This window comes from Elephantulus edwardii, unplaced genomic scaffold, assembly GCF_000299155.1.
Source record: "Elephantulus edwardii isolate Elephantulus edwardi_28Jun2011 unplaced genomic scaffold, EleEdw1.0 scaffold00020, whole genome shotgun sequence".
Classification (NCBI taxonomy): domain Eukaryota; kingdom Metazoa; phylum Chordata; class Mammalia; order Macroscelidea; family Macroscelididae; genus Elephantulus; species Elephantulus edwardii.
In genome coordinates this window covers 5,328,914-5,347,396 of record NW_006399770.1, presented here as the reverse complement: position 1 = coordinate 5,347,396, position 18,483 = coordinate 5,328,914, and the positions used below count along the sequence as shown (strand labels likewise).

The 18,483-nt window shown below is 36.6% G+C and overlaps 1 protein-coding gene across 1 annotated transcript in view; it reads right to left on the bottom strand.

Annotated features, from left to right (window-relative positions):
* TMEM56 (transmembrane protein 56) overlaps window positions 1-17,774 on the bottom strand; it is a 53,048-nt gene extending 35,274 nt beyond the window's left edge. Inside the window, exons 1-4 of the mRNA XM_006882422.1 lie at window positions 17,626-17,774; window positions 8,688-8,777; window positions 6,214-6,272; window positions 3,515-3,609 (exon numbers count right to left, since the gene is read on the bottom strand). Of these exons, the coding sequence (XP_006882484.1) occupies window positions 3,515-3,609; window positions 6,214-6,272; window positions 8,688-8,777; window positions 17,626-17,774 (393 nt within the window). The remainder of the gene's footprint in view (window positions 1-3,514; window positions 3,610-6,213; window positions 6,273-8,687; window positions 8,778-17,625) is intronic.
* Between the last annotated feature and the right edge of the window lie 709 nt (window positions 17,775-18,483).

The following is an 18,483-nucleotide window of genomic DNA, read 5'->3' as shown; positions in this document are numbered from 1 at the left end:
CCACTTTCTAAATAGCTTGCCTCTGGAAACTACAAACTTAGAGAAACAATGAAAGTTATACAAGTATTCAGATCTTTCCCTCATAGGGTCACTATGAGTCAATTAGACGGCACTTAACAACGAGAGAGCTCTGTTGGCCTACTGGATAGAAAATTATGCTACCAAACCAAAGGTGGGTGATTTTAAGCTGTGGCTCTCAGGGCTGGTTTTAATTGGATTTGGTAGTTAGGTACCCCTTGAAATTATTTAGGAGTGATGATGTCAGTTTTAGGAATAAGGTCCATCTAATTCAGGTCATGGTATTTTCAATCACTTTCTATGCATCTGCAAGCTGGACAATCAGTAAGGATGACAGAAGAAGAGTTGTGGTGTGGGAGAACATTGCTGACTATCCTATGGATGGCCAAAAGAGCAAACAAATACACATTGGAGAAGGTGTACCCTTAGTGCTCTTCAGAGGCAAGGATGATGAGGCTTTGCCTCACATACTTCAGGCACGTTGCTAAAAGGGGCTATTTTTTGGATAGGAACATGATGGTAGAGAAAGGTAGAGGGTTGGCGAAGGAGAGGAAGACCCTTGACCAGGTGGACTGACACAGTGACTGCTGTAATGGGCTCTAAAATGTAAGGAAGTGTGACGATGCCACAGGATAGGACAGGATTCATATTTGTTGTTCATAAGGTCACCATGGGTTCTACTTGACTCGATGGTACCTAACAACAATATCTAGACCAAGAAGCTATTGTACAAACAGAGCAAGGGAATATTGGATGACTTACAATTGGGAAAGGTGTACTTTTGAGTTGTACCTTTTCTCCATACATATTCAATCTGTATGCTTAGTAGATCATTCCAGAAGCTAGACTTTTTGAAGAAAAAGTGGCATCTGGATTGAAGAAATTAATCAACAACCTGTGTTATGTTGATGGCACAACCTTCCTGGCTGAAAGTGAAGCAGACTTGGAGTGCTGGATGCAGAGAATCAAGGTTTACAGCCTTCAACACAGAGTACATCTCAACATCAAGAAAATAAAAATCCTTCCCTTTTTGAAAAGCACTCATTGGGCCTTTTGTCAGTGACCCACCGAGCCATCAAGAAAGGGCAGAATAAAAATACCACTTATGTGTTTTGTTTCAATTGATGGTGTGACAAGGTATTCTACCTTTGTAATTAACTGGAGTGTGAAAGTGGCAAGGCTTTGGTTTGGGGGAAGTGCTGCTAGTGGATAAAATACTCTTTAATATGCTCTGGAAAATAATTTTTGTAGGAGCCAAAACTCTATATATCATCTCTGTGAAGGGGATCAAGGGACGACTTAACATACTTCCTGCTGCTGGTGTGGGTGATGACCACTGTCAAGAAAGGGAAACCAGAGCTCAGAAAGAAGATACATCCAGCAGTGGTAATGTGACAACAAAAGTCATACCGGAGAAATGATGGGGTGTTTATTTTGAAGATAATGCAGGAGTCATAGTAAACAATAAAGGCGAAATGAAAGGTTCTGCCACCACTGGACCAGTTGCAAAGGAGTGTGCAGACTTGTGGCCCAGGATGGCATCCAATGCTGGCCTCAGTGCATGATTCTCCAATGTATTTGTAAATAAAGAAAAAATTAGAAGTTCACCCGATTAAAAAATTATTTGCTACCAAAAAACAAAACAAAACAAAAACAACCCCTCCCCCCAAAAAAAACAGAAAAGAAAAATCCTCACTACTGGGCCAACAGGCAACATCATGATAAGTGAAGAAAATATTAAAATTCTCAACAATTTCATTTTCCTTGGATCCATAATTGCCACCTGATTGTCATCAAGTGTTACAGCACTAGAAAGATCTGCAGTCGAGGATCTTCCCAAAGTCATGAAGAACAATGAAATCATTGTAAAGACTAAGGTGTGCCTGATTTAAGCTAGAGCTTCTCCACTTACCAACTATGCATCTATGACCTGGACAATGAATAAAAGTGACAAGAGAAGAAATGCTACATTTGAGTTGTGGTGTTGGAGAAGAGTGTGGGAAATTCTGTGAAGCACCAAAAGAACAGATATGTCTTGGAGAAAGTGAAACCAACGAGTGCTTCCTGGAGGCAATGATGGTGAAGCTTCATCTCACATACTGACTGCTGCAGTAACTGTGTCAATCCGTCTTGCTGAGGGTCTTCCTCTCTTCCCTTGACCCTCTACCTTTCCCAGCATGAAGTCTTTTCCAAGGAATGTTCCCTCCTGACAATAATCCCAAAGTATGTGAGGCAACATTTCACCTGAATAACCTTGTTTCTTAGTTGTACTTTCTCCAACAGATTTGTTCTTTGGGCAGTCCATGGAATATCCAGTACTCTGCTTCAGTGCCACAAATCAAAGACATTGATGATTCTTCTGCCATCTTTATTCATTCATTGTTCAGCTTTTCACATGCATAAGAAATAACAGAAAATACTATGGCTTGGATCAGAAGCATCTTACCCTTCAAAATTATATTCTTGCTCTTTAGAACTTTAAAAGAGCTCTTAGACAGAAAACTTCCTCAATGCAACACATCTTTTGATTCCTTGGCTGTTGCTACCAGTAAGTGTTGACTGTAGATCCAAGTAAATGAAACCACTGATAACTTCTGTTTTTTTGATGAATTGCATTGAGAAAGTCTGCTGTCAGAGACCTTGCCAAAGTACTGAAGAGCAAAAATGTCAGTCTGGAGACCAAGGTGCACCTGTTGCAGGTCCTGGTCTTTGCAGTTACTTGCTATGCATGAGAGTGCTGGACAATGACTAGGGATGATAGAAGAAGAGTTGATGTCTTTGAGCTGTGGTGCTAGAGAAGAGTATGAAATATACCATGGACTGCTAGGAGAACAAACAAGTTTTTCCTGGAGAGGGTGAAGCCAGGCTGCTCCTTGGAGGCAAGGATTCTGAACCTGGATTTGAACTGACAGAGAGTTGCCGCCTTTGGATTTACCAGTGCAATTCCCTAACCACTATGCCACCAGATCTCCCTGATAAACATGAAAGGGATTGGAAACTGCCAATTTACGAAAGTATACACAGAAAAAGAACTTCAGCAATAGAAATGAGTATTTTATTCCCTGAGATTTGCTGGTAGAAATGGCATTTATGTTCAGTTCTGAAATTTTGATTATTAAGTCTCTGAGGAAGACCTTCCCATTGTTGCAACATCCTTTACCCATGCATTGGTAATTAAGCAGAAAAGAAATAACTGGTTACACTGGACTCTCTATACCTTCCCCTGGCTGCTAAGTTATACATAACTTTAAAAACTTTAAGAAAATCTTAAAATAGTAGGGGATCCTCTGTCTTCCTAAAAATGTATAAATCCAAATAGTCACAGGAATATAGACACATGTTATTATTTTGGTTAATGAAGAAGAGAATACGGCTGGAGTTGATCTTTTAGAAGTTCATAAATATATATATTAAGAAATAATGACTTATGTTCCCCATTAAGTCATTAAACTCAACCTTGTCTGCTTATTAGGCTATTGCAAAACTTGGCACTCACCAGTAACATGTAGTATCCGTACAACGCTGTGCAATGATGAATTACAAACATTTTATCACCAATCACTCTCCAATAGTAAAAGATAAGCAACAAATCTGTAAGAAGATAAAAGTAGCAAAATATTACATAACAAGTACCTACACTGCTATCCAAAAGTATTTAACCTTTTTTTTTTTTTACTGACAGCTTGTCACTGTCTAACAAAGCCCACAGCAGAACCCCTCAGTTATCCCAACAACCTGCTTTATCTGAAGGTATCTGCATTGACAGAACTGCCTCACTCACTTTGGAGTAGTTCAATGGTAAATTCTTGCTTACATAAAACAGGACCTTCTCTCATAAAGTAAAAATCACAAATTTAAAATTAGATATTTAGAAAGAAAAAGAAATCATCAAATTACAAATCTTAAAGTAAAAAGAAATAAAATATGAAATATCAATAAAAGTAATTTAATACTATAGCTGCCTCATATACATACCTCTAAGTATATTTTAACTACTTATTCTGGTTGCACACACTTTGGTCATCAATTTATAACAATGATTTTGCAATATCTTTTTGTAGAGAAAAAAGAATTCATTATTTTAATTTCAATTTCTATTTTTAAAATATAATTTTATTTTATACTGGTTTACTTACAAAGTTCATAGACACTGTTTTTCATACAGGATCTTTCCCATTTCCTTTATCCATCCCTCCCTCCCTCTACCCATCAAATTGTGCGGCTCTATGATTAGACCACCTCCCCCCGGCCACAAGAATTCATTTTTAATTTAGCTTTCAAATTTTTCTGCTATGTCAGAAAACGATTCTTCAGCTTCAGAGCTCATTTATTTTTTTTATTTGAGAAAACTTTGGTATTATCTTATTTGAGAAAGCCTATATCAAGTTTATTTCATGCCAGATTGTCTGAGTGGTACTACTCTCACTTCACTTGACGCCACTTAATAACCACTGTATGTGTTATATTCTGAATTCTGTATTATCCTTGATAAGGACATTGAGTGTCAAACCAGAACATCTTTTCTACTGTACACATAATCCACTCTTCTTTTAATTGGATTATTTTAGTAATCTAGTAACTTAATATTTCTGCTCAAAATGATTTCTTCTTTAACAAATTATTGCATTTTGCTATGATCCCACTTTTTGGTTACAATGTACTTCTCAGGGGTAGAAAAAGCATATAGATTTCATTTATCATCCTTGTTTTGCAATATACTGGTTTTATTTTTCTCTCAATTTGTTAATTTTTTAAATTACAAAATGATATTCCTATACACATGCCTATATCAAGAATCTGTTATTTCATTCTTATTTTATTGAGATGGAACAAAATTATTTTTGCCATTAAAAAGACATAATCTGAATTTCGCCTCCCCCTAAACTAACTGCATAAATGTCTTTGGTCACACCTACCCCATCTAACATAAAGGGAAATATGAAAGCGGGCAATGTGGGGTAGAAAAGGGCTGGATTTTAGTTGATGATTGTTAAAATTTACTTCCATGCTGTCCAATCAGTTCAGGCTCATGGTGGCCACCCACCCTCTATCAGTTTTCTGAGGCTACAAATCTTAACTGGAAGAAACTGCCTCTCTTTATCCTGAATGGAGCCGTTGGTGGATTTGCACCATTAACCTTTTAGTGAGCCACACAGCATGCTACAAAATGCACCACAAAAGCAGCAAGGAACAACAGATTAAAAACCAAGGTGTACCTAACCCAACGTATGGTATTTTTCAATAGCTTCATAAGCATGTGAAAGTTGAACAATTAATAAGGAAGACCAAAGAAAAACTGATGTGTTGGAATTGTGTTGGCAAAAAGTACTGAATATATATCATGGACTGCCAAAAGAACAAACAAATCTGTTTTTAAAGAAATACAGCCAGAGTGCTCTTTAGAGGCAAAGATAGCAAGACTTTGTCTCAAATAGTTGGAGTATGTTGTCACAAGGGGCCAGTCCCTAGAAAAGGACATGATGCTTGGAAGGCTGGAGGCTCAGAGTAAGAGAAGATGACTTTTAACAAGATGGCTTGACACAGTGACTGCAGCAAGGGGTTTAAGTAGTGGAGATTTGGGGATGGAGAAGGATCAGGGAAAGACTAGGTCTGCTGTTTACTGAGTTGCTATGAGTCAGAGCTGACTGGAAGGCACCAACATGATGATTAAAACAACTTTTGTAAATTTTCACAAAACAAAGCAATCACCCTAGTAGCACCATTTAAAGGTCCTTCAGTGAGGGACCTTGAAGCTTAAATTCTAGTGTCACAGTTATTTCACCTGAGATATTCTTATGACACAAAGGGACTAAAAAACAATCGGGGAATGAGAAAGATCCTGCAATTCGTGGCAAGTCCACGTGTTACAGAGCAGAGCTGGGCTTCACAGGTTTCCCGGACTATAATCTTTATGGAAGCAGATTGCCATTCCTATAGTACATTGCACCATGCATGGGTTAGACTGCCAACTTTTTTGGTTAGCAACCAATAATAATTCATTTGCACTCCCATGGACCTAGAAAGGTAAAAAATATCTTGAGTTTCAATGGTCTGGGCTCCATGGTGCAATTCTGACACAATCGACAGGAAAAATGTTTCATCCTCCAATAAACAAGCCAAAAATATACACGATGTATTCTCTACACAACCCACAAGATTTTTAAAAAAGCAGACAGTAAGGCACATATCACTTACCAGAAATGAGGTAGCCTAAAGAAATAGAAATATTCACCTTCACAAGCGATGAATCACCCCTAGAAATATTTTTTAAAAAATTGAGTTTCCATTTTCTTTTTAGCACATTACTTACATATGGTGCCTACTTTGATTTATATTGAGATATAAATATAATGAAAACATTTTCTGTAATTACTCAAATGTTAAAATGCCATTTTCAAATACTGATCATAAAATATGCTGTAACAGCTTAGTAGAGCTGAAATGATCCCATAAAACCAGTATTAACAAAGAAATCTTGATAATCCCACCTACCATCTGATAAGGAAATCTTGTATCCTTCTAGTTGACTAAAAGATGACTCATTTCAATCAAGACATTTTGTGTGGTCCACAATTTCCCTTAAATTTACTCGAGACACAGGCCAGTCTCCAAAATTTAATAAATCAACTCTTGTAATTCAAACTAGGCTCAACTTCTCTAAATTACCTAAAGCCAGTCCATATGTAATACTTGAAGGAGAAGACAACTTCCTGAATGTAGTTAAGACTCCCTGATACATTTTGCACTAAACCCAAGTGCTTGAAGCTATTCACAGAGCCTCCAAATTTAGACAGTAAGAGTTTGGGCTTGTTTTGTTTTGTTTTGTTTTGTTTTGTTTTAACTTCCTCCTACTCCTATCTAGAATTTATTAGGTATCACTCACACCACAAGTTGAATTTATGTTTGGTTTTGGAAGATACCTACAGATGAACTACTAACATCATTCTAAGTTGCCTAAGGAGTGTCTCAATTATGTTTTCTCTGATATTGAGATATTAAAAGCTGACTGTTTTATTTTTTTAAAAAAGAATAGAATCAATAAGAATAAATAGAATGCACAAAATACTGTGTTAGCTATTGTACTTCTAACTGCATAACCATAATTTCTCATACACAATAGCTAATTTTTTTTTACTAAACCAATTAAGGCAAAAGACAACTTTTTAAATGTCTTCTCAAAGTATTTGTTTGTAAGAGGATCCAAAAAAATGGCAGATGCTATTAATTTTTTTCCACTTCTTATTTGAATCAAGAACAAAAACACTCTGTGAAATCTCACCAGGTCCAGCCTCTGAGTCTAAAAACCACTATGCTAGTGTCAGCATTTTACTAAAGACTAAAGAGTACTGTCTATTAGCATATAACTAGGAAGTTATCAGAATACATCAGTTTCATAACTCTGCTGTTTCAACTCCTACACATACCAGGAGCTAATATTCTTATCCTACTCTTGCCTTTTACTGAAAGGGAAAAAAATTATAAATGATCAGTCCTTTATCTTACTTATGAGTCAAATACTTAAATCTCAATAGAAAAAAGTTAGGTGTCAATTACAACAAAATAAAACTATCAGCAGCTAAAAACTACAAATGGAAATACTCAGTTTTAGTTCTTGTAATCTTTACAAACTTGGATCTGAAAAATATGGCACATGAAAATATAACTAGAATAAAATATAGCATAAATACACAAAAATATGTAGAATAATAAGTAGAATTTTGATTAAAAAAATCAAAGAGTCAAATCTTTGGCATAAAGTGTACTTCTCCAAAGAATGGAGCCTTTTAAGATATCTAAGAAAAATTTAAAAAAGAAAACCCTAGGAATAATTTAGATAAATAACAGACACCTAATGAAGAAGTTAAATTGTCATTATGAAAAATAAGCTTCCCAATTAAACTACACCAATATTTGTGTAATAGCAATGAGAATAAAGCCATATTGATCAATGATAAAACAGCATCCTTGTTGTGATAGTTAAACACCTGAACAAATTGTCTCAAGATCACCTATCTGCTACATCTTAATTACTACTTTTTCAAAACACATCTCTTCTCTTAAACTAAGATGCTCTAAGCCTTCTTATATCACTAGGAAATATATTTTGTAAACTTGCTGCCTCAGGACTGATGGTTAAACTTTTATAAAGAAGATGTCTTACCAGTGATTCTATTATTGATAAGCAGAGTTTTTACTAATGGCTCAATTCTTCTCATATGGTACTGAACTCATCTTACACAGCCGGTACTATGTCTCACTTTAAGCTCTCTGATATCAATTGTTAGCGACAAATTTATGAATTTGATGACAGTCTTACGTTGCTATTACCTTAACCTATCAATAACTCACTTTTACTCACAATAGTTACAACTTTGTTTTATTTACTAATATAGTAAAAATGTATATATATATCATTACCATACCTTTCCAGTTTTCATTAACAACTACCATACTAAGTCAAAATGGCTCTCACTTTGCATTTAAATCTAAAAAATTAAAGATCTTAAAGCAATCATTTAAAGGTACTATCCTGAAATAAATCCTGAACACCCACATTTTTATAAAGCATAAACCAGCATTATGCTTTCCTTTAAAGTAAGAAATGTTCTTAGTAATACCAAATATAAAAATTGGAATAAAATTGAACATCTTAGAAACAAATAGCTTACCAAAGTGGGTCAGCTTTAGTTACTTCATCAAAAAGGCAAATATACAAGCTAAAAATTCCAACCACTAAAGAATGGCATGTGGATACAACCCTGAAATGAAACAAAAAGATAAATATTTTAAGATTATTTCCAATAAAATTTGGCAAGACACTGAATATCCTTAAGAATTTCTATAGTAAAATATACTTGAGCATGTACTACAAAAATGCCATTTCTAAATCGAAGGGATACATTTATTTCAGAACTAATGACAAAAGCAATGCCCATGTCTGCAATTCCCTGTTAGAAAACCAAGAATCACCTGGTGATGAAAAGAAGCACTAATACAGAATTATAAGTAATAGTTTCCTGTTCTTTAGGAAATGAATTAGGAATGCATACCCATCTGCTGGATTCAGCTACCTCCTTATCTTTAAAACAAGGATCCCCGGTGACACAGTGTTGGACTGTTAACTGAAAGTTGGTGGTTCAAATCCACCAGCTCTTCTGCAGGAGAAAGAGAAGGCATTCTGCTCCCACCAAGATTAACAGCATTGGAAATTTGACGGAGGGTTGTCAGGAGTCAGAATCAACTCAAAGGGAGTGTTTTACTTTTATACTTGAAAGAAAGAAGTTTATTTTAGTTTTAAATGTACATCTGAACACATTATTTCACTTGATTTTCATAACAAAGCCCTGAGAAAGCTAGGGCAGCTATTATTAATCCTGCTTTAAATATATTATGAAAGCATTTCCACATGAGAAATTGAGGTCCATGTGCAGAAAATCCATTTTTAAAAGAAGCAAAATGAAAATAGAAAGCAAAATAAGATCCAGGGTACATTTTCTTTTATAAAAATAAAACATTTTAGATGAAAAATATCCTTTTCTAGAAACATATCCTGCTAATTTGTAATTTGTCTATTAAACAATATCCAGATTCTATGATGTCACTTAAAGAATTAACTGTGTATTTATTCACATTGTGAAGGGGGTTTTTAGCCAAAAATATGACTTCTTACATCTTTTGGTTGAATTTCTTATGTCATGATTAAGTTCATAAGTAATGAAAGCTTTTTCTGCTCATTAAAAGATGAAAGGAACAGCAAATAGTAATTTCTTTAAAAATTCCTGATGTGCAACAAATTTTTCTTCTTTTATTATGACCCTAAATCTTTCAAAATAATTTCAACATATCAGCCAAAATAAAGCTTGATGTTAGAAAATCTCAATGTAACGATATATTTGACGTAACAGAGCATATGTTTTTAAATGACTGCATAAAGTGGCCTAGTGGTAAGAAGCCATGCTGCAATCCCGAAGGCATGTGGTTCAAATCTACCAGCTGCTCTGCATGAAAAGGATGGGAAATCTCTTCCCGGTGATTAACTACCTCTGAAAATCCACTGGAGGGTCAGTCAACTATTGGACGATTACAACTCAATGGTACATAACAACAATAATCACATTAATGCAAATAGTATTTTAAATGCTCAAGTAATCTTACTAACCTAAAGCACTGACAAAAAAACTCTATCACACCAAAGGATCATTTGGAAGTGTGACTAATTAACCCACTTTATGTGCTTTACAAGCCTGGAATTTTCAAGTCAAGGACATACATTTATTCCATCTAATATAGTAAAATAAAAGTGTAAACTTCTGATGATTAAATGAAAAAGTTAATCTAAATAAATCTTGTAGCCAGTTTTCTGTTGCTAATTTGAAAATTCTTTAAGAAGGAACATTTTTAAAAAATAATCTTTTTGACTATTCCGTTTTAATGTTCAATGTTGATAGGAGTCAAGTACGACTCACAGGAACCCAATGAATAAAAGGCCTGAAGCCCCTCTACAACTATGGACATTTATCAAAGTTCATAGAGTTTCCAGAGGCATGTTGTTTAGGAAGTGGATGCCACTTCTGCTTCCAAATAAACAAATTTAAAAAAAGGTTTCCTTTCAGAAGAAATGTGTTTGTTCCTCATTCTCAAGCCTCAAATTCCCTTTTCTGATAAGACAATGTACAACAAACAGGATACATTAGAAGCCATCAGCTGATGGATGGTTGAGAATTCACCAAAATCAAACCAACCAAGACCACTGTAACGGAGTCCTTTCTGCCTCACTGTGACCCTGAAGGGCAGAGCAGAGCTACCCCATGGGGTTTTCAAGGCTATAAATCTTGACAGAAGTAGATGCCACAGCTCTCTCCTGCTGAATGTCTAGTGGATCCAACCCCAATGACTGGGTTAATTAGCAATTTAACCTTTGGGCCACCAGAGCTCCTGATATAACCCATCAGCCAAAGAGTCAAAGTTATTTATGGGGAGTTAGAACTCACTCACAGTGGGTTTTCCAAGGTTGTAAATCACACAAGAGTTAATCCATTAAGGGAAAATTAAATGTTAACATGAACCAAACAGTGCCCATCACAAAGACCAGATAAAGTAAGTTTACATACTATTTCGCACTAAAAATCTCTACCTTGACAGTTTTCTGTTAGTAAATAATTTCTGCTTTACTCATTAAAGCTAGATTTCCAATAAAGTAAAATTATTTAGTATCTGTGTAAAAAAAAAAAGGTGGGGAATCACTAAGTATTTTTAAATCTTATTATCTATGCCTTATTGAGGAAGACCCTCAAAATATGGATTGGCACAGTGACTGTAACAGTGGGTTCAAGTATATCAGAGATGGTGAGGGTGGCACAGGATGGAGTAGGGTTCAGATTTGTTGTTCACAGAGTCTCAAAGAGTGCCAGTGACACCAGAGCACCCAACAAACCGCCTCCATGCCTAAGGTTATGGGTTGTCTTTGCTATGCTAATGATGCAGAATTAGTGTAAAGTATAGTCAATCTCTTTAGAGATTAACAAAGACATGGGAAGAGATGCCAAGACAAGAAAGCAACAAAGGAGCAAAAGCTCAGAAGCCTCCAAGGCCTTCCTCTAGAGTCAAGAGAGAGGAAAATTTTCCTTAGAGAAGGCAGCCTCAATTAGAGAGTTGTGCTTCTAACACGAAGGTTCCAGTCTACTAGGTCCTTTACTGGTTCATATGCATGATGATTGGGAGTTCATACTTCTGTATGACATGTGCCACACATTAAACCTTGTTACAGCATAGGCACACCACCCATCTGACATGAGGGGGGAAAGAGAGAGAGGGAGAGAGATGGCCAATTTCCTCCCTTTCGATTTATAGCCTCTGAAATCCCCCTGGATGGTCAACGAAGAGCCTGACTCTCCACACATAACAACAAACTGCGGGATGAAGTGCACTCAGAGTGCTCCTTAGAGATATGGACGGTGGAACTTCATCTCAGATACTTAGGACATGTTGTCAGGAGGCACCAGTCCTTGGAAAAATGTACCATGCTGAGAAAGGTAGAGAGTCAGTGAAAGAGAGAAAGAACCTCAACAACATGGACTAACACAGTGACTGTCACAATGGGCTCAAGCATGTCAGAGACCATGAGGATGGGGCAGAATAGGGGAAAGTGAAGATCTGCTGGTCATAGAGTTGCCATGAGTTCGAATCAACTCCATGACACCTTATAAGAGCAAACTATAAGAAAGTAAATGTGTTTCTTAAATCATCCACGTGTGGTCTTTCTGTTACAGCAGCACAAGATAACTAAGGTACTGCCAAAAATAAAATAGTCCTTTCCACCCCCCCAAAGATTAAAAAGAAATGTTAGTGCTTCTCATTGTGCACTTAGGTAATGACAGCAGCTTTGACAGGAGCTCAGTCAAAGGTTCCAAAAGGAAATTAGCATAAAGTTTAAGGCTTCACGGTGGGTGTATTGATACATGAAAACTGGGCTAACGAAAAAGGTTTTTGTTGTGATAACTACAGTATTTTTAAAAATTTTTTTGCAGGGCTATTTTTATGAAAAGTAATATATTTCTGCTGAAATGCTGGAATTAAAAAGAGAAAGAGATCTATGCTTACCAAAAAAAATTTGTTTCCTAGGAAATAATCAATGATCATTTTTCAAAGAGCTATTCAGTTACTGATTTAATCATTCACAAATAGTCTCAAGTATTAATAACAGAAATGATGTCGCTCAAATAAACAGAAGAATTAAATTTGAAGGCAGTGTTGGAGAAGAGTATTGAATATACACCATGGACTGCTAAAAGAACAAGAATGTTCATCCTAAAGAGAGTGAAACCAGACTGCTCCTTGGAGGCAAGGATCTTGATGCTTCATCGGACATACTTTGGACATGTTGAAAGGAGGGACCAGTCTTCGGAGAGGGATGTCATGCTTGGGAGGTTAGAGGGACAGCGCAGGAGAGGAAGACCTTCAATGAGATGGACTGATTCAGTGACTGGGGTAATGAGGGTAGGTGTGTCAGAGACAGTGAGACTGGCATAGGATAGAGAAGGGTTTAGGGCTGTTGTACACAGGATTGCTGTGAGTCACAGGTGACTTGACAGCACATAACAACAACAACAAGAAATTATTACAAATATTTTCTCTTTAAAAAAATTATCTTTTTTATAGTCTACAGGTAAGTATGTTTTCAGAAAAAGTAACACACACAACCTTTTCTAATTATTATGGAAATTGTTGACCCTCAAGTGTACATCATTTTCTGGTGATTTTTTCCTCTTGTCCTTTTTCTGCTGTAGTATTTATTATTCAAAGATTTTCCTGTTTATTAGGAAGAATTATGAGTGCTGTCTGTTTAAACCTGGAGACTGGATTTCAAGGCACACAAAATTACTTTCCTAAAAAAAGAACTATTTTCCCCCTTTTTTTTTTCATTTTCTACTTCACAGATAGAGTGGGAAATAGGAACAACTAAACCAAGAGAAAGACAGAGACAGTGAGAACAGAGCATTTGGATAGTTAAATTAATTCTGCATAATCCCAGGCTCTTTTCTCAGTGGGAACATAGTTCCCCAAAAGGTAATTCCCTGAAGCATAGAATGGCACACACAAGCAAAGTCCTGTTGAAGATTATCCCAAAATGACTGGAACAGTACATGAACAGAGAACTACCAGAAATACAGGACAGATTTAGAAGAGGCCATGGCACCAGAGACTTTTATCACCAATGTCATATAGATCTTGGCAGAAACCAAGGGTACCAGAGAAATGTGTATTTGTGTTTCATTGACTATGCAAAGACATTTGATTGTATGGATCACAATAAATTGTGGATAGCCTTCAGAGAATGGGAATCCCAGAACATTTGATTGTGCTCATGAGAAATCTATACGTGGTCCAGGAAGCAGTCCTCAGAACAGAGCAAGGAAACATTGCATGGTTCAAAATTGGGAAAGGAGTCAGTCAGGGATGTACTCTGTCCCCATACTTTTCAATCTACATGCAAAGAGGATGGACTTTATAAGGAGGAATGTGGTATCAGGATTGGAGGAAGACTCATCCACCTATGTTATGCAGATGACACAACCTTGCTCATCAAAACTGAGAAGACTCGAAGTGTTTTTTCACGGGTCAAGGACTGCAGTCTTCAAATGGATTGAAGCTCAATGTCAAGAAGACAATTCTCACCACTGGGCCAGTTGGCAGTACCATGATAGATGGAGAAGAGATTGAGATTGTTAATAAGTTCAGCTTGCTCAGATCCACAATCAACATTCTTGGCACCAGGAGCCAGGAAATATAAAATTAGTTGCTCTGGGGAAAGCTGCTGTCAGGGACCTCTCCAAAGTGCTAAAGAGCAACGATGTAAGTCTGGAGTCTAAGGTATACCAGATTTTCAGGTCGTGGTATTCACAATTACTTGCAATGGCATCAGAAAGCTGGACAATGGCTCGAGTTGACAGAAGAACAACTGAGGCCTTTGAGTTGTGGTGCTGGAGAAGAGTTTGAACACACCATGGACTGCCAAGAGAACAGGTTTATCCTGGAAGGAAACTGCTTCTTGAAGGCAAGGATTTTGAAGTTCTATCTGACATACTTTGGACATGTGGCCAGTAAGGACCAACCCCTGGAGAGGAACATCATGCTTGGAAAGGTGGAGGGACAGTGCAGGAGAGAAAGACCCTGAATGAGGTAGACCGACACAGTAACTGGGATAATGGGAGTGGGTTTGTCAGAAACAGTGAGTCTGGCTCAGGACAGGGCAAGGTTCAGAGCTATTTATTGTCCACAGGGTCACTGAGAGTCGCACGTAACAACGACAACAATATAAAGCATCTTTCCATTTCATCCTGTGGTTTCATTTTTAGTTTTGCTTTTCTAAGTGCCTCCATATTTCTCTGACTTGCAGATATTAAGAGTTAAAAAATCTTTACTACAAAATAAAAATAGATTGCTCAAAATTAATTAACAAAGACTTGCTCCACCTCCCTTTTCCTTCCTCTTTCTCATCACTGAATTTATCCTCTTGCACCAGGAAAAAAAATGGTTATTACCTTTATCACCATACATTTGAACAATACAATGTATACTATATCCTTAAAATGAATCACACCTCTTAATTTTCAAGGAAATGTGGAGAAATGATTCTTGCTTTGTGGGAAGAAAAACTACAGCATGTGTGAACTAGACAAATCAATGTAAAGTGTACAAGAAAATAATAAAAATCTTATTCGCATTACAATTTATAAATGTAGATGCCTGACAGGTGGAAGCAAGTTAAATGTTCATCAACAGGTAGATGGATAGAGAAGCAAAATGTAACATCTACATGAATAGACTACCATCCTGCCGTAAGGAGAAAAGAAGTCCCAATACTTAGTAATGACATGAATAAACATTGAAACATGTGGCTGAGTGAAATAAACTAGTAACAAAAGAGACAAATGTCCATGTAAGAGCTCACCTGTATGAATGAAGTATCTAGAATAAATATGTAGAGGTCCAAGTTTATCAGTGGCTACCAAGGGCAGACAGGATAGAGCAAGAAAGGACGAGACAATGTTTAGGGTCTCGGAGAGTCTTGAAAAGGTGATGGAAGAATTTAGGAATGATTAAAGATGATGTGATGGCCAAAGAACATGATCTATTCATGTGAACACTGTTGAAATGGCAATTATTTTAAAAACTATATATTTACTTTCTGTCAGAGACGTCTCCAAAGTAATAAAGAGCAAACATGTCAGTCTGGAGACTAAGATGCAGGTGATCCAGGCCAGAGCCTTTACAATTACTGGCTATACATCAGAAAGCTAGACAATGACTAGGGATGATAGAAGGAGGATTAATGCCTTTGAGCTGTGGTGCTGGACTACTGAATATACCATGGGCTGCAAGGAGAACAAACAAGTTCATCCTGGGAAAGGTTACATCAGGCTGCTCCTTGGAGTCAAGGATTCTGAAGCTTCATCTGACATACTTTGGACATGCTGCAAGGAGGGACCGGTCCTAATAGAAGGACATCATGCTTGGAAGGGTGGAGGGACAGTGCAGGAGAGGAAGACTCTCGATAAGATGGAATGATTCCGTGACTGGGGTAATGGGGTAGATGGGTCAGAGACAATGAGATTGGCTCAGGATCTATCCTGAGCCAATCTTGAGCAGGGTTTAGGGCTGTTACTTAGGGTTGCTATGAGTCACAGGTGACTCAATGGCACAAAGCAACAACAATAACAACATATATTTACGACAGTTTTTAAAAGTGAGCCAAAGATACAAGATTTCAGGCCACATAAGTTCTTTTTCTAATACTTGGACATTTGGTAGAAGTTCTTCATTCTAAAAGAAAGTGTTCATTAAAAACAATTGTAGCAATTGAAAGATGTGCTGAATTTATCTCAAAGTACTTCCACAGCTGCAGGAATTCACTGAAGTTATCAAACGAACAGGGATGTTTAGTCACACAAAATCTTTAAAGTGGTGAAGCAGCCATCTCTGTGAGAGACACTTCTGAGAGATTAATGAGTTTCAGAGAAGGGAAAGTGTGCAGCCCATTTATTAAGCTTTCTATATCCTTTGAAATCATTCTCTTTTTTCTGTCATTTTTTTTTCTTCGTAAAAACCAAAACAAAAACCTAGAAGACCGTTTTGCCTTTGAATCACATAGCAAAAGGATACATTTTAGAGGGCTCTAACTTAGAATGAAAAGCATGTTAAACAGATGCAGATGCAGATGCACTGATCTCTGGTCAGTACAGGTAACCCAGGGAGTTGCACTGCTCACACAAAAGCAGCACGTCCCTCATGGTTTGAATTCAGCAGCAGATCAGAGAAAAAAGGATGGGCAATCTCTTCTCCATGGTTTATAGCCTTCCAAAACCCGTGGGATGGTCTGCTATGAGTCAGTTCCAACTCGAAGGCAATGAGTTTGATGCCAACCAGTACTGCATACAAGCCAAGGAATGTTTTCTGTTTCACTTGTAAAGAGCATGTGCTTATTGTCTTAAATATTTACAAAAAAGAATACAAAATAGTATTCACCTGGTGTCTAATATTAACCTTCCCCAAAAGCAAAATAATTTACCTTAATCCATCCAATATTTAAAATTTTAAATGTTATGCTTAAGAGCTATCCACTTATCTTCGATTTATTCCACTTGTTAGGCTCCATCGAGTCCAGTGTGACTCACTGGCTATATATTGTTAACAAAATGCACACACACACACACACACACACACACACACACACCCCTTTATTCCAAAGTTGAATAAAAAACAAAACACAATCCTGTGACCTTAGACTTCATTACATTTTAAATTTTCTTAAAAGGGAGTTCTGATGGCATAGTCTTTCCATAGAAAGTTGTATTGCTAATTCAAAGGCCATATCTCTCTGGCAGTTCAAAACCATACAGGGACTTGAGAGAGAAAGATGGGCAATTTATTAATGGTCTCTGAAAACCTGCTAGAGAAATCAGTGATGAGTGGATTCTAAATCAATGGCAATGAGAAGGAGAAATAAAAAATACTTTTTTGAGATATTTTAAATAGCTATTATACATCACAATATTAGCTGAGGTTTTTTTTTCATTTATTCATTAGTTACATTTTTATATGCTTTACCTTGAGTTCCACTCAATCTTCTTTTCAAAGCTGAGATTATTAAAACTTGGAGAAATTTTTTCTGAAAACCAAGAACTTACAAAGTGGAAAAGAAGTTGAAAGATGACGAAGCTGGTAAGTAAAATGCTTATTATAGAGATGGCATCCATATTTCTTCAACCTGTTAAAAGAAATGGTGGATATAAATGATAAATGCCTAACTCATGATAAATCTACAATGTAAACACTTTAACTTTTAAAGAATAGTTTCTAAAGTAACTTTTTTAAAATTTAGCACAATTATAACAATACAAAGAAACAGAGAGCATTTTAAACTTTTCATGTTTCTTTGCCTTTACCAGCTACTTTTCAGTGCTCTTACTTTTGTATTTAAAGAGGAGGAAAATCTCTTTTAAAGATTTCAAGGTCCACACCCATGTTTATTGCAGCTTTGTTCACAATAGCAAGGAGTTTGAAACAACCCAGGTGCCCATCAACAAACAAACCAATGGATAGAAAAGCTGTGGTATATTCACACAATGGAATACTATGCTGCATTGAAAAACAAGGAACTCATGCAGTACTATTCAAAATGGGTGACCCTGGAAGACATTATGCTGAGTAAAATATCTCAGTCACAAAAGGACAAATATTGCATGGTGCCACTGTTGTAAAATGGGACTGATATCAGTGTTGGGATAAGACTGAGAAAAACTGGATAAATTATGTATACTGCATTAAAACAGATGAGGGAGAGAATAATTTAAAAGCGATATATGATAGGGTATTATAGTTATCACAAGAATCCAGAATTAAGGGTGCATAGTGGAGCGTACCTTGGGCGGTGGGAAGGGTGTGGGGGAATTGTATACTAAAGAA